The 25,816-nt window shown below is 44.3% G+C and overlaps 1 protein-coding gene across 1 annotated transcript; it reads right to left on the bottom strand.

Moving 5' to 3' along the window:
• Positions 1–1,323: 1,323 nt before the first annotated feature.
• ehhadh (enoyl-CoA, hydratase/3-hydroxyacyl CoA dehydrogenase) lies at positions 1,324–25,787 on the bottom strand. The gene is made up of 10 exons (XM_042306392.1): positions 25,364–25,787; positions 24,920–25,023; positions 24,334–24,503; positions 20,996–21,140; positions 16,204–16,213; positions 15,780–15,841; positions 7,155–7,496; positions 3,811–4,013; positions 2,752–3,431; positions 1,324–2,394 (listed from the first exon to the last, which is right to left on the bottom strand). The coding sequence occupies exons 1-10, from the start codon at positions 25,435–25,437 to the stop codon at positions 2,028–2,030; spliced, it is 2,157 nt and encodes a 718-aa protein (XP_042162326.1). The 5' UTR covers positions 25,438–25,787; the 3' UTR covers positions 1,324–2,027.
• Positions 25,788–25,816: the final 29 nt, after the last annotated feature.

Genomic DNA, 25,816 nt, shown 5'->3' with positions numbered 1-25,816 from the left:
AACATTAAGTAGTAGAAGCTTTATTTGCGTTTAACCTGTAGTTGTCGTCTCTCTTCAAAAATGTAAGATCATATTCCTGCTTAAGCACAGACATGTTATTTTTCTTCTTGACTTGGTAAACATTCTATACTTTAAAAGCATCCCGGGTTATATTTTGGGTGCTGGCTTTTCTCTGTACTAAGTATTCAGATCCTTTAATCAGTACCTTGTTGTAGCACATTTGGCAGCGATTACAGACTCGAGTCTTCTTGGGTATGATGTTACAAACTTGGCACACCTGTATTTGGGGAGCTTCTCCCATTCTTCTCTGCAGATCCTCTCAAGCTCTGTCAGATTGGATGGGGAGTGTCGCTGCACAGCTATTTTCAGGTCTCTCCAGAGATGTTCGATCGAGTTCAAGTTCGGGCTCTGGCTGGTCCAGTCAAGGATGGCGCACAATTGACCCAGCGTCGTCCGGGTTAGGGCTTGGTAGGCAGTTATTGTAAATAAGAATTTGTTCTTAACTGACTTGGCTAGTTAAATAAAAAAGTACATTCAGAGACTTGTCCCGAAAACTTTCCTGCGTTGTCTTGGCTGTGTGCTTAGGGTCGTTGTCCTGTTGGAAGGTGAACCTTTATCCCACTCTGAGGTCCTGGGAGCACTGGAGCAGGTTTTCATCAAGGAGCTGTCAGAGTGAGCATCAGGTTCTTGGTCACCTCCCTGACTAAAGCCCTTCTTCCCCGATTGCTCAGTTTGACCGGGCTGCCAGCACTAGGAAGAGTCTTGGTGGTTCCAAACTTGTTCCATTTAGGAACGAAGGAGGCCACTGTGTTCTTAGGGACCTTCAATACTGCATAACCTTGTTGGTACTCTTCCCCATATCTGTGCCACGACACAATCCTGCCTTGGATCTCTAGACTATTCCTTCCACCTCATGGCTTGGTTTTTGCTCTGACATGCACTGTCAACTGTGGGACCTTTATATAGACAGGTGTGTGCCTTTCCAAATCATGTCCAATCGATTGAATACATTTAGAGTCTCATAGCAAAGGGTCTGAATACTTGTTTTTTTATTAATACATTTGCAAACATAGATTTCTAAAAACCTGTTTTTGCTTTGTCAGATTTTTTATTTTATTTATTTCATTTTAGAATAAGGCTGTGACGTTACAAAATGTGTGAAAAGTCAAGGGGTCTGACTACTTTCTGAATGTACTGTATGTCTACATTTGGAATGGCAAATGTTTTGCATTTATTCATAAATGTTAATTCCCTGAACATCTGGTTTTCATAACCCACAGAAACAATCTACCCAAAAAACACCTAATAGCAACAAACCATAAGTAGAAGTGATGGCTGGGATTCATTCAAACCAGCCATAGCAATGTCTTTATTTACAATATTCATCCCACACACTTCTAATTCTGAAAAGTGAAAGCATACCTGTTGGGGGGTGGGGTCGCCCTGGTAGTAGTTGTAGGTTTTTACACAGTGCCTAAGACCAGTCTGAGTTCATTTGACCATTGGACACAGGTTTTGATTGAATTGAGCCAGCGATTAGGCTGGTTCTCCACGGCTAAGAGACAAAGGCCTGGTTGCAGATTCAGTCTGCATCAGGACCTCTCTCCACCCCGGTAAAGGCAGAATAATGTCTGGTTAATTCATTTTGACAGGAGGGTGAATGAAATGCCAACAGCCAAAGGCTAAACCCCACTGACATGTGGAGAACACTATTAAGTTATGAGTATGACTTGTCAAAATACCCAGTTCTCTGTTCAGCTAAATCTAGTCAAATATTAAGCCAACTTACCCCAATTAAACACAAAACCAACCCTCCATAAATGTGTCAGTGGGTATTATTTTGAAAGCATGAGAAAATGTATTATAGAAAATGTATTTATTACAGTAGATCACATTTCCTAAGATACTTGGCACACATGCTGATGGTGGGGAAGGCACTGATACCCTAGAAATCCCTGGGCGTATCTCTAATGTGAGACTTTATTATTAAATCACAGGGTTGCATTGACAGGTGAGGCTGGGGCATCTCAGAGCTGACTGTGTACTCTTTCTTTGTTGATGAACTCTCTCCACTTCTGGACCGGAGGACTTCCCACTGCGACAAGCCTCCGCAGCAGCGTGCTGGGCTTCAGATGAGGCACGTCAGGGTGGTTGTGGTGGTGGTGCTGCAGCCTCTCCAGGATCCTGCCCAATCCCACCTGGCCTGCATGGAACATGGGTCCCCCGTGGTGCCGGGGCCAGCCGTATCCAAACACATAGATGGCGTCGATGTCTTCCGGCCCGGCGGCCATGGCATCCTGCAGGATGTTGAAGCCTTCATTGATCAGAGCGTAGAGACAGCGTTCTAGGATCTCCTCCGGGGCGATGCTCCGGGCCACCAGGCCGTGCTCCGCCCTGTATCAATCGATTGATTGATTAATTGACTGATTGACGAACAATCTATCCATCCACCCAACCACCCATCCATACCAACCAACCCGGCAGGTAGCCTAGCAATTAAGATCGTTCGGCCAGTACTCGAAAGGTCGCTGATTCGAATCCCTGAGCTGACTAGGTGAAAAAAATATGTTGATGTGCCCTTGAGCAAGGCACTTAACCCTAATAGCTCCTGTAAGTCTCTCTGGAGAACAGCGTCTGTTAAATGACTAACATGTAAATATATAGCCATCCATCCATTAGTCAGTCATATTTATTTTATAAAGCCCTTTTAACATCCGCAGTTACACAGATTTAAAATCATTACAGATTTACCTGTAAGCCTCCAGGAAGATGTTCACCCAGTGGTCGGACCGCGCCACCCTGCCTCCAGGCCCGTCATACTGGTACCATCCCCTCCCCGTCTTCTGGCCCAGCCGGCCTGCCTCACACACCTGGTCAGGTAGCGGGCTGTACCGTCGGCCCTGGCGTGTCCTGGTTGACTCCACCCCTGGCCCTGTAAGCCCTGCCTCCTTCCTGATCCTCCAGCCCACATCCAGCCCTGATAGGTCAGACATCCGGAACACGCCCATGGGGAATCCAAACTCCTCCAGCACCTCGTCCACCTGCTGGGGCGTGGCTCCTTCCTCCAACAGGAAGTTGGCCTGTTCCAGGTACGGCTTCAACATCCGGTTACCCACAAACCCCGGACAGTTGCCCACGGCGACGCTGACTTTGCCCATCCTCTTGCCCAGCTGCATTGCCGTGGCGACCGCCTCCGGAGATGACCGTGGACCATACACCACCTCCAGCAGCTTCATGACGTGGGCCGGAGCAAAGAAGTGCATCCCCACCACCAGGCCAGGGCTCTGGGTGACGGCAGCTAGCCGGTCGATGTCCAAGCCAGAGGTGTTGGAGCAGAGCAGGGTCCCAGGTCTACACACAGAGGTCAGATGCCTAAACACCTGCAGCTTCAGGGACATGTCCTCAAACACCGCCTCGATCACCAACTCCACCTGAATGATTGATTGAGTTCATTTTAACATATACAGACAGTACATGCATCTAGGATAACACAATATACTATTTTGATATAATTAAAATACACAATATAATAATTACAATACACGATGTAATTACAACATGATAACATTACAACACGATATAATTACAATACACAATATAATTAAAATACACAATACTTACAATACGCGATAATTACAATACACAATATAATTACAATACGCAATATAATTACAATACGCGATAATTACAATACGCGATAATTACAATACACAATATAATTACAATACACAATATAATTACAATACGCGATAATTATAATACGCGATAATTACAGTACATTATAAAATGCAGAAACAAAACTAGTTCTACCTCACAAACGTCCTGCAAATTAGAGCTGAAGGAGATAACCCCTGGGGGTGTGGCCAAGCTTCGCCGCCCCGCCTCTCTCTGCAGCATCGCCGGAACCACCTGACTGGCCTCTGCCAGCTGCTTTTCCTGTGTCTCCACGGCAACCACAGAGATGCCCGTCAGAGCCAGTGCCACAACGATGCCACGCCCCATGGTACCCAGACCTGGAGACAAACAACACCAAGGACACGAGGACTTACAGAGCCTTCAAAGTATTCACGCCCCTGGAGGTTTTCCACATTTTGTCTGAATTTAAAATGGATTTAAATTGAGATTTGTCATCACTGTCCTACACACAATACCTCATAATGACATCACATTACCTCATAATGACATCACAATACCCCATAATGTCAAGATGGAATTATGTTTTTAGAAATGTTTACAAATAAATCAAACAAATTAAGCATAAATGTCTTGAGTCAATAAGTAAGTATTCAACCCCTTTGTTTTGGCAAGTTCAGGAGCACATAATGAGTGTCATGGACTCACTGTGTGTGTAATAATGGTGTTTAACATGATTTCTGAATGACTACCTCATCTCTGTACCCCACACATACAATTATCTGGAAGGTCCCTCAGTCCAGTAGTGAATTTCAAACACAGATTCAACCACAAAGACCAGGGAGGTTTTCCAATGACTCACAAAGAAGGGCACCTATTGGTAGATGGGTAAATATAAAAAATGAAAGGCAGACCTTGAATATCCCTTTGAGCATGGTGCAGCTTTAATTACATTTCGGATGGTGTATATCTACACCCAGTCACTACAAAGACACAGGCGTCCTTCCTAACTCAGTTGAAGGAGAGGAATGAATCCGCTCAGGATTTTCGCCTTGAGGCCAATGGTGACTTTAAAACAGTTACAGAGTTTAATGGCTGTGATGGGAGGAAACTGAGGATGGATCAACAACATGGTAGTTACTCCACAATACCAAACTAATTGACAGAGTGAAAAGAAGGAAGCCTGTACAGAATCAATAATATTCCAAAACATGCCTCCTGTTTGCAACAAGGCACCAAAGTAAAACTGCAAACAATGTGGCAAAGTAATTAACTTTTTCCCCTGAATACAAAGTGGTATGTTTGAGGCAAATCCAGTGTACCACTCTCCAACACAACACATTACTGAGTACCACTCTCCAACACAACACATTACTGAGTACCACTCTCCAACACAACACATTACTGAGTACCACTCTCCAACACAACACATTACTGAGTACCACTCTCCAATACAACACATTACTGAGTACCACTCTCCAACACAACACATTACTGAGTACCACTCTCCAACACAACACATTACTGAGTACCACTCTCCAACACACATTACTGAGTACCATTACATTATTGAGTACCACTCTCCAACACAACACATTACTGAGTACCACAATTACATTACTGAGTACCACTCTCCAATACAACACATTACTGAGTACCACTCTCCAACACAACACATTACTGAGTACCACTCTCCAACACAACACATTACTGAGTACCACACATTACTGAGTACCACTCTCCAATACAACACATTACTGAGTACCACTCTCCAACACAACACATTACTGAGTACCACTCTCCAATACAACACATTACTGAGTACCACTCTCCAATACAACACATTACTGAGTACCACTCTCCAACACAACACATTACTGAGTACCACTCTCCAACACAACACATTACTGAGTACCACTCTCCAACACAACACATTACTGAGTACCACTCTCCAACACAACACATTCCTGAGTACCACTCTCCAACACAACACATTACTGAGTACCACTCTCCAACACAACACATTACTGAGTACCACTCTCCAACACAACACATTACTGAGTACCACTCTCCAACACAACACATTACTGAGTACCACTCTCCAACACAACACATTACTGAGTACCACTCTCCAATACAACACATTACTGAGTACCACTCTCCAACACAACACATTAACACAACACATTACTGAGTCCCACTCTCCAACACAACACATTACTGAGTACCACTCTCCAACACAACACATTACTGAGTACCACTCAACACAACACTCCAACACAACACATTACTGAGTACCACTCTCCAACACAACACATTACTGAGTACCACTCTCCAATACAACACATTACTGAGTACCACTCTCCAACACAACACATTCCTGAGTACCACTCTCCAACAAAACACATTACTGAGTACCACTCTCCAACACAACACATTACTGAGTACCACTCTCCAATACAACACATTACTGAGTACCACTCTCCAACACAACACATTACTGAGTACCACTCTCCAATCCAACACATTACTGAGTACCACTCTCCAATACAACACATTACTGAGTACCACTCTCCAACACAACACATTACTGAGTACCACTCTCCAACACAACACATTACTGAGTACCACTCTCCAATACAACACATTACTGAGTACCACTCTCCAACACAACACATTACTGAGTACCACTCTCCAATACAACACATTACTGAGTACCACTCTCCAACACAACACATTACTGAGTACCACTCTCCAATACAACACATTACTGAGTACCACTCTCCAACACAACACATTACTGAGTACCACTCTCCAACACAACACATTACTGACTTGTTTCAGGATGTGTCGCATGTCACTACTTTACAGGAGAGGCATTTCAACGTAAAAAAAATGTGTTTTATATCTAAATGCTATTTTTGGCAGAAATGCGTTCTGGAACATGTGAACCCTCATGTGCCTTAATAACAGACTTGACTGCCATCTGTAAATAAGAATACAAGTGTTCAATTACGAGCATAGCTGGTTTAGCCACAGAAAAAGACAGGAACCTTTCCGCTAGCCATGATTGGCTGGATGGGCTGAACATGCAGAGAGATGAGTTTGGATTGGTCTGCCATGTAGCACACTTCTGTCTATAACATGAGCTGCTCAGTATGTGTAGGTAATCCTTTATAAACCGGATATTTTGAAAGATATCACGAAGAACTGCACAAATGTTGCTAATGTTTTCAACTTTCTGGAGGACTGAGTTTTGAAATCAGTGGAATGCCCGGTGGAAGCAGAGTATGATAGCTAAGGAGGTGGAGAAAAATCTGGCGATTGATTGCAAAATAATGAGGAGGGAGTCGAACAGAGAACACACAGAAGAAGGCTGTTTTATAAAACACCTGTATCCTGATTACATCTTCAAACTAAGGACAGAGAGGGAGAAGCGTTCATCCATATTAACAAACCTTTAGTCTTGAAACCCTGGATTTAAGAGTAGACTTCAGTGAAATAGAGGTTACCCCTCTCACCAATAACAGCAGCTTTGCTGATGGTCCTGGCAGCACTGTTGTCCCAGCTCGCCCCACTAGGCAGACTCCACTTCCCCACCACCCTCTGGGAGAAGAAGGCATACTGCAGAGCTCGGGCCTGGCCGCTGTTGAACAGGGTGGTCAGCAGGTCCCTCTCCTTCTCCATACCCTGGGTGTAAGGTAGGGAGGCAGCCGCCATCAGAGCCTGAACACAGGCCACCGGAGCCAGGGCACCTCGGGAGCGCTGCCGGACCTTTACCATGGTTTTGTCCAAGAGGGAGTCAACGTCTGGGGGGCAGGGGCAGGGCAGGGTGCTCAGACGACGGGAGTCCAGGGACTGGCCTGAAACACACACAGATGAGATGGACTGAGAACACACACAGAGGAGATGGACTGAAAACACACACAGACAGAGGAGATGGACTGAAACAGACAGATCAGATTCCAAACCCTGGCTAAGTTTCTAAACCTATACAACACTGAGGAACATTCACGCTAAAACTTTAGGCATTAACTGAGGAACATTCACGCTAAAACTAATGTGAACATTCACGCTAAACTCTACTGGTTCCTACTCAGTAGCACTGAGGAGCATTCACCCTAAACTCTACTGGTTCCTACTCAGTAGCACTGAGGAGCATTCACGCTAAACTCTACTGGTTCCTACTCAGTAGCACTGAGGAGCATTCACCCTAAACTCTACTGGTTCCCACTCAGTAGCACTCCAACAGAGAACAATAGCAGTGAAGAGAAGAGGATGGCCAGATCTAAACACGGTTAAAAGCCTCTTAAATCCTCTTCCTGTCTCCAGTGACATGGTGAGACAGTAGTGGGATGAGATCAGAGCAGCTCTGTTGAGGTAGATGCATCTCTGGCTCTGGGTCAGTTAGTGGGTCATCATGGCCACCAAGCCTTAAAGGGACAGACTCATCTCTGGCTCTGGGTCAGTTAGTGGGTCATCATGGCCACCAAGCCTTAAAGGGACAGACTCATCACTGGCTCTGGTCCAGTTAGTGGGTCGTCATGGTTACCAAGCCTTAAAGGGACAGACTCATCTCTGGCTCTGGTCCAGTTAGTGGGTCGTCATGGTTACCAAGCCTTAAAGGGACAGACTCATCTCTGGCTCTGGGTCAGTTAGTGGGTCATCATGGCCACCAAGCCTTAAAGGGACAGACTCATCACTGGCTCTGGTCCAGTTAGTGGGTCGTCATGGTTACCAAGCCTTAAAGGGACAGACTCATCTCTGGCTCTGGGTCAGTTAGTGGGTCATCATGGCCACCAAGCCTTAAAGGGACAGACTCATCTCTGGCTCTAGTCCAGTTAGTGGGTCATCATGGCCACCAAGCCTTAAAGGGACAGACTCATCTCTGGCTCTGGTCCAGTTAGTGGGTCATCATGGCCACCAAGCCTTAAAGGGACAGACTCATCTCTGGGCGACTATGTGTGCATCCCAAATGGCACCCTATTCCCTATTAATGTGCAACTTTGAGGTCCAGACTGGGTTTATTGTATTAGCAACAGAGGAGTTTGATCATTGAAGCGTGGCGTGTCAAAAGTAGTGCCACTACATAGGGAAAGGGGCGCCATTTGGGACTCAGGTCAGGTCCTATAACAACCTGGTTCTCTGAACATGTCATCCTCTAACAACCTGGTTCTCTAAACATGTCATCCTCTATCAGCCTGGTTCTCTGAACATGTCATCCTCTAACAACCTGGTTCTCTGAACATGTCATCCTCTAACAACCTGGTTCTCTGAACATGTCATCCTCTAACAGCCTGGTTCTCTGAACATGTCATCCTCTAACAGCCTGGTTCTCTGAACATGTCATCCTCTAACAGCCTGGTTCTCTGAACATGTCATCCTCTAACAGCCTGGTTCTCTGAACATGTCATCCTCTATCAACCTGGTTCTCTGAACATGTCATCCTCTATCATCCTGGTTCTCTGAACATGTCATCCTCTATCAGCCTGGTTCTCTGAACATGTCATCCTCTATCAACCTGGTTCTCTGAACATGTCATCCTCTAACAGCCTGGTTCTCTGAACTAGTCATCCTCTAACATCCTGGTTCTCTGAACATGTCATCCTCTAACATCCTGGTTCTCTGAACATGTCATCCTCTAACAGCCTGGTTCTCTGAACATGTCATCCTCTATCAACCTGGTTCTCTGAACATGTCATCCTCTGTCAGCCTGGTTCTCTGAACTAGTCATCCTCTAACATCCTGGTTCTCTGAACATGTCATCCTCATCAGCCTGGTTCTCTGAACATGTCATCCTCTAACAGCCTGGTTCTCTGAACATGTCATCCTCTATCAACCTGGTTCTCTGAACATGTCATCCTCTAACAGCCTGGTTCTCTGAACATGTCATCCTCTATCAGCCTGGTTCTCTGAACATGTCATCCTCTAACAGCCTGGTTCTCTGAACATGTCATCCTCTATCAGCCTGGTTCTCTGAACATGTCATCCTCTATCAGCCTGGTTCTCTGAACATGTCATCCTCTAACAGCCTGGTTCTCTGAACATGTCATCCTCTATCAGCCTGGTTCTCTGAACATGTCATCCTCTGTCAGCCTGGACAATCATCTTCTGAACATGTCATCCTCTATCAGCCTGGTTCTCTAAACATGTCATCCTCTATCAGCCTGGTTCTCTGAACATGTCATCCTCTGTCAGCCTGGTTCTCTGAACATGTCATCCTCTAACAGCCTGGTTCTCTGAACATGTCATCCTCTATCAACCTGGTTCTCTGAACATGTCATCCTCTAACATCCTGGTTCTCTGAACATGTCATCCTCTATCAGCCTGGTTCTCTGAACATGTCATCCTCTAACAGCCTGGTTCTCTGAACATGTCATCCTCTAACAGCCTGGTTCTCTGAACATGTCATGCAGAGAGTATTACTCAGAGCACCACTAAAGAATGTTGTTTTGGTGTAACACTGCACAATCAAATATCATCTGAAGGCCACTCTGAATCTAGTGCACATTTGGGTGGAATTACTCCTGCACTTAATCTGTAAATGGTTGGTCTGTGACATGAACGTGCGATTGGGTTGTTCAGAGGGTAAAGGCTGGTTGTGTTGACAGATGTCACGACTAGCTACTGTTAATCTCTCCTCTCAGACAGGGAGGAATCACACAGCTCAATGGAGAAAAATAAATCAGATGTGTGTGTGTGTGTGTGTGTGTGTGTGTGTGTGTGTGTGTGTGTGTGTGTGTGTGTGTGTGTGTCAAAGAGAGAGAGAGAGAGCATTGGAGAAAAAGAGAGAGAGAGAAACTGCCACCAGATACCATCAGGTTACATTGAGCCTCTGCCTCTCTCGTTGATGACTTCCTGTCAAAAGCTGGACAATCATCTCCACATCAACATGTCTCTCTCCTATTCTAAAGCTCCACATCAACATGTCTCTCTCCTATTCTAAAGCTCCACATCAACATGTCTCTCTCCTATTCTAAAGCTCCACATCAACATGTCTCTCTCCTATTCTAAAGCTCCACATCAACATGTCTCTCTCCTATTCTAAAGCTCCACATCAACATGTCTCTCTCCTATTCTAAAGCTCCACATCAACATGTCGCTCTCCTATTCTAAAGCTCCACATCAACATGTCTCTCTCCTATTCTAAAGCTCCACATCTCTCTGTCTGCCTTAATTATCATGAGTTCTATTATTTCTTCCCATGAAGACATTTTCTCCCCCATCTGAATATTTGCAAAACTGTGTGAAGGGCCATACCGACTGTCATCAGCGTGAAGGGCCATACCGACTGTCATCAGCGTGAAGGGCCATACCGACTGTCATCAGCGTGAAGGGCCATACCGACTGTCATCAGCGTGAAGGGCCATACCGACTGTCATCAGCGTGATGGGCCATACCGACTGTCATCAGCGTGATGGGCCATACCGACTGTCATCAGCGTGATGGGCCATACCGACTGTCATCAGCGTGATGGGCCATACCGACTGTCATCAGCGTGATGGGCCATACCGACTGTCATCAGCGTGATGGGCCATACCGACTGTCATCAGCGTGATGGGCCATACCGACTGTCATCAGCTTGATGGGCCATACCGACTGTCATCAGCATGATGGGCCATACCGACTGTCATCAGCGTGATGGGCCATACCGACTGTCATCAGCGTGATGGGCCATACCGACTGTCATCAGCGTGATGGGCCATACCGACTGTCATCAGCGTGATGGGCCATACCGACTGTCATCAGCGTGATGGGCCATACCGACTGTCATCAGTGTATGGTATCCCACGAGGTCTAAAGTTGTGTTTTCTGACAAGAACCTCTCCGTCTCTGTGTTAATCTCTGCGTGCTCAACCCAACGGTTTACCACAAGTGTAATGGGACATGCAGTGCCTTCGGGAAAGTATTCAGACCCCTTGACTTTTTCCACACTTTGTTACGTTACAGCCTTGTTCTAAAAATGTATTAAATAGCCCCCCCCCTCATCAAACAAAACACAAAATACCCCATAATGACATCACAATACCCCATAATGACATCACAATACCCCATAATGACAAAGCAAAAAAAAAATGCTTTTAGAAATGTTTGCTAAGATGAAAAATCTTGACATAAGTATTCACACCCTTTACTCAGTACTCTATTGAAGCATCTCTGGCAGCGACTACAGCCTCCAGTCTTATTAGGTATGACACTACAAGCTTGGCACACCTGTATTTGGGGAGTTTCTCACATCACAATACCCCATAATGACAAAGCAATAACAGATTTGGATTTGTATTTCATGTAATGGACAAACACATACACAAAAAAACAAACACTTGTTTAAAAAAAAATCTACAAAATAAATGACAGAAAAGTGATGCATAGGTCTTCACCCCCTTTGCTATGAAGCCCCTAAATAAGATCTGGTGCAACCAATTACCTTCAGAAGTCACAGAATTAGTTAAATAAAGTCCACCTGTGCGCAATCTAAGTGTCACATGATCTGTCACATGATCTCAGTATATATACCTATTCTGAAAGGCCCCAGAGTCTGCAACACCACTAAGCAAGCGGCACCATGAAGACAAACGTGCTCTCCAAACAGGTCAGGAAATCCCATAATTAAAATTATTTTACACCATTTTAAAGATAAACTTCTTGTAAATCCAGCCACAGTGTTCAATTTCAAATAGGCTTTACGGCGAAAGCACACCAAACGATTATGTTAGGTCAGCACCTAGTCACAGAAAACCATACAGTCATTTTCCAGCCAAGGAGAGGTCTCATAAAAGTCAGAAGTAGCGATTAAATTAATCACTAACCTTTGATGATCATCAGATGGCACTCACAGGACTTCATGTTACACAATACATGTGTGTTTTGTTCGATAAAGTTAATCTTTATGTCCAAAAACCCCATTTGAAATTGGTGTGTTGTGTTCAGAAATGCATTGTCTCAAACAAACATCCGGTGAAAGTAAAGAGAGCCACATCAAAAAACAGAAATACTCACCATAAACATTGATAAAAGATACAAGTGTTAAACATACGAATACAGATAAACTTCCACTTAATGCAACCGGTGTCAGATTTCAAAAAGGCTTTACGGCGAAAGCACACTTTGCGATTATGTTAGGTCAGCGACTAGACACAGAAACCCATACAGCAATTTTCCAACCAAGGAGAGCTTCACAAAAGTCAGAAATAGCATTAAAATTAATCACTTACCTTTGATGATCTTCATCTGGTGGCACTCCCAGGTCTCCATGTTAGACAACAAATGTTTGTTTTCTTCGATAAAGTTAATCTTTAAACGTGTTAACCCTCGCAAGGCTGCAGGCCCAGACGGCATCCCCAGCCGCGCCCTCAGAGCATGCGCAGACCAGCTGGCCGGTGTGTTTACGGACATATTCAATCAATCCCTATACCAGTCTGCTGTTCCCACATGCTTCAAGAGGGCCACCATTGTTCCTGTTCCCAAGAAAGCTAAGGTAACTGAGCTAAACGACTACCGCCCCGTAGCACTCACTTCCGTCATCATGAAGTGCTTTGAGAGACTAGTCAAGGACCATATCACCTCCACCCTACCTGACACCCAAGACCCACTCCAATTTGCTTACCGCCCAAATAGGTCCACAGACGATGCAATCTCAACCACACTGCACACTGCCCTAACCCATCTCTACAAGAGGAATACCTATGTGAGAATGCTGTTCATCGACTACAGCTCGGCATTCAACACCATAGTACCCTCCAAGCTCGTCATCAAGCTCGAGACCCTGGGTCTCGACCCCGCCCTGTGCAACTGGGTACTGGACTTCTGCCTGGTTCTCTAAACATGTCATCCTCATCAGCCTGGTCTGAACATGTCATCCTCTGTCAGCCTGGTTCTCTGAACATGTCATCCTCTATCAACTGGTTCTCTAAACATGTCATCCTCTAACATCCTGGTGGAACATGTCATCCTTAACATCCTGACATGTCATGCAGAGGTAGTGAGGGTAGGCAACAACATCTCCACCCCGCTGATCATCAACACTGGGGCCCCACAAGGGTGCGTTCTGAGCCCTCTCCTGTACTCCCTGTTCACCCACGACTGCGTGGCCACGCACGCCTCCAACTCAATCATCAAGTTTGCGGACGACACAACAGTGGTAGGCTTGATTACCAACAACGACAAGACGGCCTACAGGGAGGAGGTGAGGGCCCTCGGAGTATGGTGTCAGGAAAATAACCTCACACTCAACGTCAACAAAACTAAGGAGATGATTGTGGACTTCAGGAAACAGCAGAGGGAAGACCCCCCTATCCACATCGATGGAACAGTAGTGGAGAGGGTAGCAAGTTTTAAGTTCCTCGGCATACACATCACAGACAAACTGAATTGGTCCACTCACAAAGACAGCATCGTGAAGAAGGCGCAGCAGCGCCTCTTCAACCTCAGGAGGCTGAAGAAATTCGGCTTGTCACCAAAAGCACTCAAACTTCTACAGATGCTCTCTCCTATTCTAAAGCTCGATGTTACACATCAAGCATCCTGGCGGGCTGCATCCTCCTACCGCATCAACATGCATCACATGGCAACTGCTCCGCCCACAACCGTAAGGCTCTCAGAGGGTAGTGAGGTCTGCACAACGCATCACCGGGGGCAAACTACCTGCCCTCCAGGACACCTACACCACCCGATGTTACAGGAAGGCCATAAAGATCATCAAGGACAACAACCACCCGAGCCACTACCTGTTCACCCCGCTATCATCCAGAAGGCGAGGTCAGTACAGGTGCATCAAAGCTGGGACCGAGAGACTGAAAAACAGCTTCTATCTCAAGGCCATCAGACTGTTAAACAGCCACCACTAACATTGAGTGGGTGCTGCCAACACACTGACACTGACTCAACTCCAGCCACTTTAATAATGGGAATTGATGGGAAATTATATAAAATATATCACTAGCCACTTTAAACAATGCTACCTAATATAATGTTACATACCCTACATTATTCATCTTATATGCATACGTATATACTGTACTCTATATCATCTACTGCATCCTTATGTAATACATGTATCACTAGCCACTTTAACTATGCCACTTTGTTTACATACTCATCTCATATGTATATACTGTACTCGATACCATCTACTGTATCTTGCCTATGCTGCTCTGTACCATCACTCATTCATATATCTTTATGTACATATTCTTTATCCCCTTACACTGTGTATAAGACAGTAGTTTTGGAATTGTTAGTTAGATTACTTGTTGGTTATTACTGCATTGTCGGAACTAGAAATAGAAACTCAAATCCTTCTGTTCACCTGATTTAGAATTCCTCACAATCAAATGTAGACCGCATTATCTACCAAGAGAATTCTCTTCGATTATAATCACAGCCGTATATATCCCCCCCCCAAGCAGACACATCGATGGCTCTGAACGAACTTTATTTAACTCTCTGCAAACTGGAAACGATTTATCCGGAGGCTGCATTCATTGTAGCTGGGGATTTTAACAAGGCTAATCTGAAAACAAGACTCCCTAAATTTTATCAGCATATCCCTCATCAAACAAAACACAAAATACCCCATAATGACATCACAATACCCCATAATGACATCACCCGCCCCATAATGACAAAGCAAAAAAAAAATGCATTTTGAAATGATCCCTGCCTACAGACAGAAACTAAAAAATCTCCCACGCTGAGGTCTGTCCAACGCTGGTCCGACCAAGCTGACTCCACACTCCAAGACTGCTTCCATCACGTGGACTGGGAGATGTTTATTAGGTCAGACAACAACATTGGAATACGCTGATATTTGTGGGAGTTCATTAGAACGTGCGTTGAAGATGTCTTTTCCCTAGCAACGATTAAAACATTCCCTAACCAGAAACGTGGATTGATGGCAGCATTCCTGAAAATGAACCACTGCTTTTAATCAGGGCAAGGTGTCTGGTAACATGACTGAATACAAACAGTGCAGCTATTTTCCCTCCGCATATCCTTCAAACAAGCTAAGCGCCAGTACAGAGACAAAGTTATCTCAGTTTTTCAAACGGCTCAGACACAAATATGTGGCAGGGTCTACAGTCAAACGGATTACAAAGAATCCCAGCCCAATCATCATCATGATGTCTCATGTCAGCAACTCCTACCTGCAACTCTCCGGACGAACTGCCACGGCACTGGTCCACAACGTTGAAACATCGGGTCTCTCCTTCACTGATCTAGGATTAAGACATTTAAACGTGGCCTCAGCTGCAGGCCCAGATGGCATCCCCAGCCGCGCCCTCAGAGCATACAACCAGCTCTGTGTTTAGGACATATTCAATCAATCCCTATACCAGTCTGCTGTTCCCACATTTCAAGATTTTCTCACCATTGTTTTTCCCAGAAAGCTAAGGGCATTTTGAAAGTATTCAGACCCCTTGCACTTTTTCACATCCGTCATCATGACAGCCTTATTGAAATTGTTTTTTTACCCCTCCATCCCTACCTGACACCCTTGACAACCACTACACCATTTGCTTACAGCCCAAATAGGTCCACAGAATGACAATCTCAACCCTGCACACTGACCCTAACCCATCTGACAAGAGGAATACCTAATGAGAATGCTGTTCACAATACAGCCCCTAATGACAACACAAGTACCCCCCTAATGACAACACAATACCCTGGGTAATGACAACGGGCAATAATACCCCATAATGACATCACAATACCCCAAAATGACATCACAATACCCCATAATGACAACACAATCCCCCGCTAATGACATCACACTGGGGCCCCATAATGACAAAGCAATAACAGATTTGAGCCCTTTGTATTTCCCTGTTCACAAACACATACACAAAAACAAACACTTGTTCCAAAAAAATCATCAAAATTTGACGAGAAACAGTGGTAGGTTGATTCACAACGACTTTGCTATGAAGCCCCTAAGGGAAGAGGTGAGGGCAATTACCTTCAGAAGTCACAGGTTCAGGAAAATAAAGTCACACTCAACGTCAACAAAACTAAGGAGATGATTCTGACTTCAGGATGATCTCAGAGGGATACACCCATCCACATCGATGGAACAGTAGTCTGCAACACAAGTTTTAAGTTCAAGCGGCACACATCAAGACAAACTGAATTGGTCCACTCACACAGACAGGTCAGGGACAAAGTTGTGTAGAAATACAGATCAGGTCAGGCTGAAAAAATATCATAACTTTGAACATCCACACAGAGCATCCTTAAATCCATTATCAAAAATGGAAAGAATATGGCACCTCAACAAAGGCTCCAGAGGGTAGTGAGGTCTGCACAAAACATCACAGGGGCAAACTACCTGCCCTCCAGGACACCTACACCACCCGATGCTACAGGAAGTCCCATAAAGATCATCAGGGGACATCAACCAACCGAGAAACTGCCTGTTAAAACCCCGCTGTCAAACATACAAGTATTTTACAGGTGCATCAAAACTGGGACCGAAGACTCCAAAAACAGCTTCCTATCTCAAAAGGCCATCAGACTGTTAAACAGCCACCACCAAACATTGAGTGGCTAGGTCAGCACACTGTCAATGACACTGAAAACCACTCCAGCCATTTTAATCAAGGGGAATTGAAAGGGAAATGATGTAAATATAATCACTAACCTTTAAACAATGCTCTTATATAATGTTACTTACGGGCCTTCATTGTTCATCTCATATGCAAACGTGTGTTTTGTACTCTATAAAGTTGCATCCTTTTTGGCCAATATCCTCATTTGAAATGGGTGTTTTATGTATCTCAAATGCATATACTGTAAACAATCATCTACTGTATCTTGCCTATGCTGCTCTGTACCATCACTCAAATTATGTAGAAATTATCATTACACATTGTATAAGACAAGTGTTTTTAAGAATGTTAGTTAAACTTGCTCGTTAATTACTGCATTGTCAACTAGAAAAAGCATTTACGCTGAACTCGCATTAACATCTGCTAACCATGTTATGTGTCAAATAAAATTTGATTTGATTTTTCCATTAGAAGCACAGTATCACAAAAGTCAGAAATAGCATTAAAATCCACTAACCTTTGTGATGTTGACAAATACATTTTCATTTGATTTTATCTTTATGTCCAAATACCTCAGTTTTGTTGGTGCGTTTAGTTCAGAAATCCAAAGGCACAATGCGTGCTCTCAAAACCAAGATGAAAAGTCAAAAAAGTACAATAAAAGACAGTAGAAACATGTCAAACGATGTTTAAAATCAATCCTCTGGTTGTTTTTGTCAAAAATAATAAATATTTCAACCGGACAAGAGCTTCATCAATGGAAAAGGTAAACAAGAAATGCGCGCTCACGTGCTTGGTTTATGGATGGAAATTTCCACTGTCCTCTCTTTGAAAGCAGTGTATCTCCCTCATTTTCAGAGTAAAAGCCTGAAACAATGCCTAAAGACTGGTCACATGTGGAGGAAGCCATAGAGATTGTGAACTGGGTCCTAAGTCTTTATTTGGTGGACAGGCTTTCAGTGGAAAAACAGCCTTTCAAAATTATAGTACTTCCTGGTTGGATTTTCTCAGGTTTTCACCTGCCATATCAGTTCTGTTATTTTACCTTTATTTAACCAGGCAAGTCAGTTAAGAACACATTCTTATTTTCAATGACGGCCTGGGAACAGTGGGTTAACTGCCTGTTTTGGAAACTTTCTATTTCTATTTTTTTCTATCCAAATCTACTAATTATATCCATATCCTAGCTTATGGGCCTGAGTAGCAGGCAGTTTAATTTGGGCACACTTTTCATGCAGAATTCTGAATGCTGCCCCCTACCCTAGTGAAGTTAATCAGAGGCAACAAAGACACCAACAATAACCCTGAAGGAGCTGCAAAGCTCCACAGCGGAGATTGGAGTATCTGTCCATAGGACCACTTTAAGCTGTACACTCCACAGAGCTGGGCTTTACAGAAGAGTGGCCAGAAAAACAACCATTGTTTAAAGAGAAAAAAAAAGCAAACCCCAAACATATGGAAGAAGGTACTCTGGTCAGATGAGACTAAAATGTAGCTTTTTGTCCATCAAGGAAAACACTATGTCTGGCGCAAACCCAACACCTCTCATCACACAGAGAACACCATCCCTACAGTGAAGCATGATGGTGGCAGCATCATGCTGTGGGGATGTTTTCATTGACAGGGACTGGGAAACTCATCAGAATTGAAGGAATGATGGATGGCGCTAAATGCAGGGAAATTCTTGAGGGAAGCCTGTTTTTCAGTCTTCCAGAGATTTGAGACTGGGACGGATGTTCACCTTCCAGCAGGACAATGACCCTAAGCATACTGCTAAAGCAACACTCGAGTGGTTTAAGGGGAAACATTTAAATGTCTTGGAATGGCCTTGTCAAAGCCCAGACCTCAATCCAATTGAGAATCTGTGGTATGACTTAAAGATTGCTGTACACCAGCTGAACCCATCCGACTTGAAGGAACTGGAGCAGTTTTGCCATGAAGAATGGGCAGAAATCCCAGTGTCTAGATGTGCCAAGCTTATAGAGACATACCCCAAGATACTTGCAGCTGTAATTGCTGCAAAAGGTGGCTCGACAAAGTATTGACTTTTGGGGGCTGAATAGTTACGCACGCTCAAGTTTTCCGTTTTTTTGTCTTACTTCCTGTCTGTTTCACAATTAAAAATATTTTGCATCTTCAAAGTGCTAGGCACGCTGTGTAAATCAAATGATACAAACCCCCCCAAAATCTATTTTAATTCCAGGTTGTAAGACAACAAAATAGGAAAAAATGACAAGGGGGGTGAATACTTTCGCAAGCCACTGTAGATATGTGTGCCTTTCCAAATCATGTCCAATCAATTGAATTTAACACAAGGATGATCAATGGAAACAGGATGCACCGGAGCTCAATTTTGAGTCTCATAGCAAAGGGTCTGTTTTTTATTTTTAATACATTTGCAAAAAAACAACAACATTTATTTGCTTTGGCATTATGGGGCATTATGAGGCATTATGAGGTACCACGTGTAGATTTATAAGGGAGATTTTAATAGATTTTATAATAAGGCTGTGACGTAACAAAATGTGGAAAAAGTCAAAGGGTCTGAATACTTTCCGAATGCACTGTATATACAAAAGTATGTCGACACCCCTTCACATTAGACAAACATTGGCAGTAGAATGGCCTTACTGAAGAGCTCAGTGACTTTCAATGTGGCAGCGTCATAGGATGCCAGGTTTCCAACAAGTCAGTTCATCAAATTTCTGCCCCGGTCAACTGTAAGTGCTGTTATTGTGAAGTGGAAACATCTAGGAGCAACACCGTCTCAGCCGCGAAGTGATAGGCCACACAAGCTCACAGAACGGGACTGCCAAGTGCTAAAGCACATAGCGCGTAAAAATCATCTGTCCTTGGTTGCAACACTCACTACCGAGTTCCAAACTGCCTCTGGAAGGAACACTCACTACAGAGTTCCAAACTGCCTCTGGAAGCAACACTCACTACCGAGTTCCAAACTGCCTCTGGAAGCAACACTCACTACAGAGTTCCAAACTGCCTCTGGAAGCAACACTCACTACCGAGTTCCAAACTGCCTCTGGAAGCAACACTCACTACCGAGTTCCAAACTGCCACTGGAAGCAACACTCACTACAGAGTTCCAAACTGCCACTGGAAGTAACGTCAGCACAAGAACTGTTCGCCGGGAGTTTCATAAAACGGGTTTCCATGGCCGAGCAGCAGCACACAAGCCTAAGATCACCATGCGCAATGCCAAGCGTCGGCTGGAGTGGTGTAAAGCTCGCTGAACTCTGGAGTAGTGGAAACACGTTCTCTGGAGTGATGAATCAGGCTTCACCATCTGGCAGTCCGACGAACAAATCTGGCTTTTGCAGATGCCAGAAGAACCCCAATGCATAACACCAATGATTTTGGAAATGTTTGATGAGCAGTTATCCACATAATTTTTTCACTTATACTACATGACCAAAAGTATCAGGATTGGACAGTCATATGGTCTTATTTTACAGCGCTGGCCCTAATTCAGTATTTTAAGGGATTCATCTTGCTTTAGGGTAAGTGTAATAAACAATTGTCAGAAAACTTCTAGTGACTACGGTTTCATTGACAAGCATTAGGATTTGATTTGATTTAACAGCATGGAATAGAAAGGTGACTGCTCAAAAGGTACAATGCTGACCCCTGCTGGAGACATGGACAAAGTACGTCTCCGGCGGCAACCTTTTAAGCAATAAATACCGTAAGCATTTTATGTAAAACAATGCTAATGATATATTACGAATACAAACGGAACCCATAATGCATCTGTACATTGAATGTGCAAAGACATGAGATGAAAAGACATTTCTAGCGAGAGGAAAAAAAGGATGAGTCATGTTGTCTACCTGTAGTGATGAGGTCCAGGGCAGCTGTTAACCCTATGAGTCTGGGTAGACGTTGTGACCCCCCTGCGCCTGGCAGCAGACCCAGGGTCACCTCTGGAAGTCCTAGAAGGGCCTGAAAACAGATGTTATTATGTTGAATAATAATAACACATAGGATTTAAAATGCCTTTCAAAAAACCCACAATGTACAGCAAAGAAAATACAACCAAACAAGAACAAAACAATAGAATGACAATAGAAATAAAAGCTACATACACTGTTTGGTCAATAGTATGTGGACACCCTTTCAAATTAGTGGATTCGGCTGTTTCAGTCACACTTGTTGCTGACATGTGTGTAAAACACAGCCATGCAATCTCCATAGACAAACATTGGTAGTAGAATAGCCTTCCTGAAGAGTTCAGTCACTTTCAACATGGCACCGTCATAGGATGCCACCTTTCCAACAAGTCAGTTGGTCAAATCTCTGCCCTGCTAGAGCTGCCCGCTCTGTGTCCCCTGTACCTGTGTCTCTTCCTCTCATCCCGCTCTGTGTCCCCTGTACCTGTGTCTCTTCCTCTCATCCCGCTCTGTGTCCCCTGTACCTGTGTCTCTTCCTCTCATCCCGCTCTGTGTCCCCTGTACCTGCGCCTCTTCCTCTCATCCTGCTCTGTGTCCCCTGTACCTGTGTCTCTTCCTCTCATCCTCATCCCGCTCTGTGTCCCCTGTACCCGCTGTGTCCCCTGTGTCCCCTGTACCTGCGCCTCTTCCTCTTGCAAAATAACGGGGAGTGTTTGGAGAATGTCCTGTGCATCTTGCTTGTTGAAGAAAAAATCTTTGTCTAATCCGAGGTGAGTGATCGCTGTCCTGATATCCAGAAACTCTTAGTCTAATCCGAGGTGAGTGATCGCTGTCCTGATATCCAGAAACTCTTAGTCTAATCCGAGGTGAGTGATCGCTGTCCTGATATCCAGAAACTCTTAGTCTAATCCGAGGTGAGTGATCGCTGTCCTGATATCCAGAAGCTCTTAGTCTAATCCGAGGTGAGTGATCGCTGTCCTGATATCCAGAAGCTCTTTGTCTAATCCGAGGTGAGTGATCGCTGTCCTGATATCCAGAAGCTCTTAGTCTAATCCGAGGTGAGTGATCGCTGTCCTGATATCCAGAAGCTCTTTGTCTAATCCGAGGTGAGTGATCTCAGTCCTGATATCCAGAAGCTCTTTGTCTAATCCGAGGTGAGTGATCTCAGTCCTGATATCCAGAAGTTCTGTTTTGCCGTAAGATACGGTTGCAGAAACATTATGTACATAATAAGCTACAAATAACGCAAATAAACCCCCACATAATACCACCATTGGTTGGGCGCCGTAACACTGCTGCCATTTCTTCCAGAGCCATTTTAACATTCCAGAGAACACTGTCAATCAGTCCTGTTAGGTCATTATTTTTCAGAGTAAATAACTCATGAACACTAGAGAAGCTTTAACCAAGTTTAAATCTTCCCAAAGGTTCTGTAATTAGACAGCAAAACATTTCTCACATCACAGTTATATACATTTTACTTAAAACACTCCTCCTTCTGTCCAATTCCTACATTTTATGGCTCCACAGGAAGCTAATAAAGAGGGTAACAGGATACCAAACATGTATTACCCTCTTAAGAGAATCTGTCCTCACCCCCTCCTTCATCTAATCTACAGATGTCCATCTGTCTCCCGTTTCACACGTTGCTCTCCTCTCATCCCCCCCAACACATTCCGAAGCCATCTGTCTTTCTTCAGAGAACCATTCACTTCTGACATAACACCCAGTCTCTTTCATTTCCTATCATTCATTTACAATCTCAATGATCAAAGTTCAGCCGATTACAACAGACCTATGATCGATCGGTCGGTCGGTCGGTCAGTCGGTCAGTCGGTCAGCCAGTCAGTCAGTGTAGCCTAGTGGTTAGAGTGTTGGACTAGTAACCGGAAGGTTGCAAGTTCAAATCCCCGAGCTGACAAGGTACAAATCTGTCGTTCTGCCCCTGAACAACCCACTGTCAGTCAGTCAGACCACTCAGTCAGTGGGCAATCAGTGGGCCCTATGATCAGTCAATCAGATTATGGGAGGTACAGAGTACTACATAGAGCCATGACTACATGGAACTCTATTCCACAGTACTACCTAGAGCCATGACTACATGGAACTCTATTCCACAGTACTACATAGAGCCATGACTACATGGAACTCTATTCCACAGTACTACCTAGAGCCATGACTACATGGAACTCTATTCCACAGTACTACATAGAGCCATGACTACATGGAACTCTATTCCACATCAGGTAACTGATGCAGCAGTAGAATCAGATTTAAAAAGCAGGTAAAAATACACCTCATGGAACAGTGGGGACTGTGAAGAGACACACAGACGCTAGCACACACATTGTAATATTATTGTATGGTGGTATTATACAGTTTGTATTTTAGATATGTAGTTCATGTTATGATGTACTGTTTAATCTTTTGTTTTATATGTAATCCCTAGTTAAATAACGGTTAAATAAACGTAAGTGCTTTATTATGTTTGGACCCCAGGAAGAGTAGCTGCTGCCTTGACAGGAACTACTGGGGATCCATAATAAACCCCAGGAAGAGTAGCTGCTGCCTTGGCAGGAACTAATGGGGATCCATAATAAACCCCAGGAAGAGTAGCTGCTGCCTTGGCAGGAACTAATGGGGATCCATAATAAACCCCAGGAAGAGTAGCTGCTGCCTTGGCAGGAACTAATGGGGATCCATAATAAACCCCAGGAAGAGTAGCTGCTGCCTTGGCAGGAACTAATGGGGATCCATAATAAACCCCAGGAAGAGTAGCTGTTGCCTTGGCAGGAACTAATGGGGATCCATAATAAACCCCAGGAAGAGTAGCTGCTGCCTTGACAGGAACTAATGGGGATCCATAATAAACCCCAGGAAGAGTAGCTGCTGCCTTGGCAGGAACTAATGGGGATCCATAATAAACCCCAGGAAGAGTAGCTGCTGCCTTGGCAGGAACTAATGGGGATCCATAATAAATACAAATACAGTCAGTCAGTCAGACCTATGATCAGTCAGTCAGTCCTATGATCAGTCAGTCAGTCAGACCTATGATCAAGTCAGGTACTCAGCTGGACGTATGGTCAGTCAGTCAGTCAGTCAGTCAGTCCTATGATCAGTCAGTCAGTCAATCAATCAGTCAGTCAGTCGGACCTATGATCAGTCAGTCAGTCAGTCAGTCGGACCTATGATCAGTCAGCCAGTCATTTGGACGTTGATCCCTGAGAGAGAATCATGAAACTAACCTTGGAGTGTGCAATGCGATAGTGGCAGCCCAGTGCTAACTCCAGTCCTCCTCCCAGTGCTACTCCCTCGATGGCTGCCGCCACAGGCTTGTCCACAGCCTCAATAGCATGGATCATGGGCACCAGGGGGGGCCCCAACATCGGCCCCGCAAACTCCCTGATGTCCGCCCCTGGTAGAAACAGACAAACCTCTGATCGCATTGTACAGTTGTATACCTGAATGATTATGCTTCATAATAAAACAGATTTGAAAGTGAGAAATAGATAAACCTCTATCTAGTGTTGCTGGGAGACAAAGTTTGCATCTCCAATGGTACCTTATTGATGTGGTCTATCCCCGTTATGGTTCACTATTGCCTTAACCTTCAGAAACTCACGGTGCATCCCAAAATGCTCCCTATTTCCTTAGATAGTGCACTACTATATATAGGGGCCAATTGGGACGCAGACAGATCCAGACCTCTAGTCGAGACAGACCTATATAGTGCATTACTTTTGCCCTGATCAAAAGCAAAGCACTATATACTGAATGGGGTTCCATTTCAAACACAGCAGTATACTGTAGAATCTATAAGGACATTCTTACCTCCACAGAACTTCCCATTCTGTCCACAGATCACTACAGATGTCACCTTTGGGTCCTTCAGGGCCCTCTGCACCGTATCTACTATGCCCTGTCGCACCGCTGCACTGGGGACACAGACAGACAGAAATCACAGCAATATGACACTAAAGGTCCAAAATGCACAGACAGACAGGTGCAGAATCATGTAAAGTTACAGTATATGTTCCAACACTACAGGAATTCAATTTACATGATTACATCCCATACTAGCTATACTTTAATAATAATATTAGAATCTTAAGTATAAAGACAAGTATTTCTAACAAGGACATGACAGGTGCAAACCAACCTGCTTTGGTTGTCACCTTCGTAACACATACGCCTACTAATCGACAGGAACATGTTTATCTACATTTCTACTGCGTGCAATATTATCCAAACCGTACCAAGTTATTTTTAACTCACCTGAGCGCGTTGACAGGTGGATTCTGAAGCGTTATCAGAGCAACGGATCCCGGGAGCCGAGAGTACGTGGCCATTATTGTTCTGGAGAAAAGTCACTCCGACTCCTCATATACCATGGCGCGTGCAGCTGATGTTGAACTTTAGAACAAGTGAGATGGCGTGTTGCCATCACCTTTACCACATATCGACTTTAAAAGTGAGTTTGTTGACTTGGTTGAGAAGGAAGTCTTTGGATACGTTTTAATTTCTTCAATACGACACTGAGATCTTCCCCAATTAGTGAAAACATAAATTACTACAATAATTACTTTTCACATAGTTTTAACCCTGTGTGTATATTCCCTTTGCCATTTCCAATAAAATACGTGCAATAGACTCACTGAAAGTGCTAAACGTGTTTAGAATGGTAATAACAATATGACCCCATGTTGTTCAATGACACAAACGTAGCGT

Source organism: Oncorhynchus tshawytscha, linkage group LG26, assembly GCF_018296145.1.
Source record: "Oncorhynchus tshawytscha isolate Ot180627B linkage group LG26, Otsh_v2.0, whole genome shotgun sequence".
Lineage (NCBI taxonomy): Eukaryota > Metazoa > Chordata > Actinopteri > Salmoniformes > Salmonidae > Oncorhynchus > Oncorhynchus tshawytscha.
This window is presented reverse-complemented; position numbering and strand designations above follow the sequence as displayed.